The 1,642-nt window shown below is 43.0% G+C and overlaps 1 protein-coding gene across 1 annotated transcript; it reads right to left on the bottom strand.

Annotated features, from left to right (window-relative positions):
* Positions 1-266: 266 nt before the first annotated feature.
* LOC100714917 (olfactory receptor 5B2-like) lies at positions 267-1,211 on the bottom strand. The gene has a single exon (XM_003464264.3). The coding sequence runs from the start codon at positions 1,209-1,211 to the stop codon at positions 267-269; it is 945 nt and encodes a 314-aa protein (XP_003464312.3).
* Between the last annotated feature and the right edge of the window lie 431 nt (positions 1,212-1,642).

The following is a 1,642-nucleotide window of genomic DNA, read 5'->3' as shown; positions in this document are numbered from 1 at the left end:
AATGCACAGAAAATAAGTAAAAACATCCATATTCTCACTGTGGGTTTTGAAAAGTATTTCTTAAGATATCACAGGCATTCTCACACAGACATTTATTCCTGGAAATAATGTTTCTTTTTTCCAGACAACGAATTTACAGACATAAGTGTGCATCATTTCACAAATTCATTTTCATTGTGGATATTACGTGTAACTGGACACATGGTGAAGGTCTAAGAACACTAGGGATCATGAACTGCTCAGACCCCAAACCAAAGTTTGAGAAATTATTTCATCCAACAGATGAATCTACTCTTGACCTTCAAGAATGCATTCTTGACCTCCTTGTTCCTCAGGCTGTAGACCAAGGGGTTCAGCATGGGGATGACCATGGTGTAGAACACGGATGCAACTTTGTCCGTGTCCATGGAGTGACTGGAGCTGGGTTGCAGATACATAAAGATGACAGTGCCATAGAAGATGGAGACTGCGGTGAGGTGGGAGGCACAGGTGGATAGAGCCTTCCAGTGTCCCTCACTTGAGCGCATCCTCAGGATTGTGATAAAAATGAAAACGTAGGATATCCAGACAATTACGAGGGCAAAAAAGATGTTGAAGCTCACAACATAAACAAGAATCAGCTCATTATGATGTCTGTTAGAGCAGGAGAGCACCATGACTGCTGGGATATCACAGAAAAAGTGGTGGACAGCATTGGATTTACAGAAGGAGAGACTGAATGTATCCCCAACATAGGTGGAGGCACTTAGGAAAGCAATGGTGTAACAACCTATAATCAGCCACATACATATACTTGTTGTCATTCCAGAAGCATAATGTAGGGGCTTACACACTGCAGCATAGCGGTCATAGGCCATTGTGGCCAAGAGAAAATTTTCCACACTGGCAAAGACTGCAAAAGAGAACATCTGAGCAACACAAGCACTGTAAGAAATGACCTGGTCTCCTGTAAGCAGCCCAGCCATGACTGTGGGAGTGACAGCAGAAGAGTATCCAAAGTCTACCAGGGACAGGTTTCCCAGGAAAAAGTACATGGGGCTGTGCAGACGGGAGTCCAGGAGGATGAGCAGGATCATCCCCAGGTTCCCAGCCACAGTGATGGTGTAGATGAGGAGGAAGGTGATGAAGAGGGGAAGCTGCAGGTGGGGGTCACTGGTCAGTCCCAGCAGGAGGAACTCTGTCACCTCTGTCCTGTTCTCCATCAATGTCATATGAGAATAGCTAGGTGCATTGCAGCAATAAGAAATCAAGGAACAAAATGATTGGAAATCAAACAAATGGGAAAGTAGAGAAAATATTTTTTCAGTGTAACAATAACTTATAATTCTAGATTCCCGAGAAAATTATTACCATCAAAGCCAAGTTGAGCACATTTGCTAACTATATATAGGGTTACATGCTCTCAAATCTGAGAAATGTCAATGTATTGTGCACACAATTTAAAAATGTTCTATACTGGGTAACTAAATTGTAGACAATGAAATAACTGGATGAAACCAACTGGATGGATGAATCTCACTGGATCTCACTCCTCTGAGCTCTGTAGAAGCTGATGCTTCTGTGTTGCTCACCGCTGAACTGCTGCAGACACTTGAGGTGTGCCCCATGTTTCTGCTCAGTCATACAAAAAGCTTGATTCACT

The sequence above is a fragment of the Cavia porcellus genome, unplaced genomic scaffold (assembly GCF_034190915.1).
Source record: "Cavia porcellus strain 051 isolate PalLab524CR breed Dunkin Hartley unplaced genomic scaffold, mCavPor4.1 scaffold_17, whole genome shotgun sequence".
NCBI lineage: Eukaryota > Metazoa > Chordata > Mammalia > Rodentia > Caviidae > Cavia > Cavia porcellus.
Note: the sequence above shows the minus strand (reverse complement) of the source record. Positions and strands in the feature narration are given on the sequence as shown.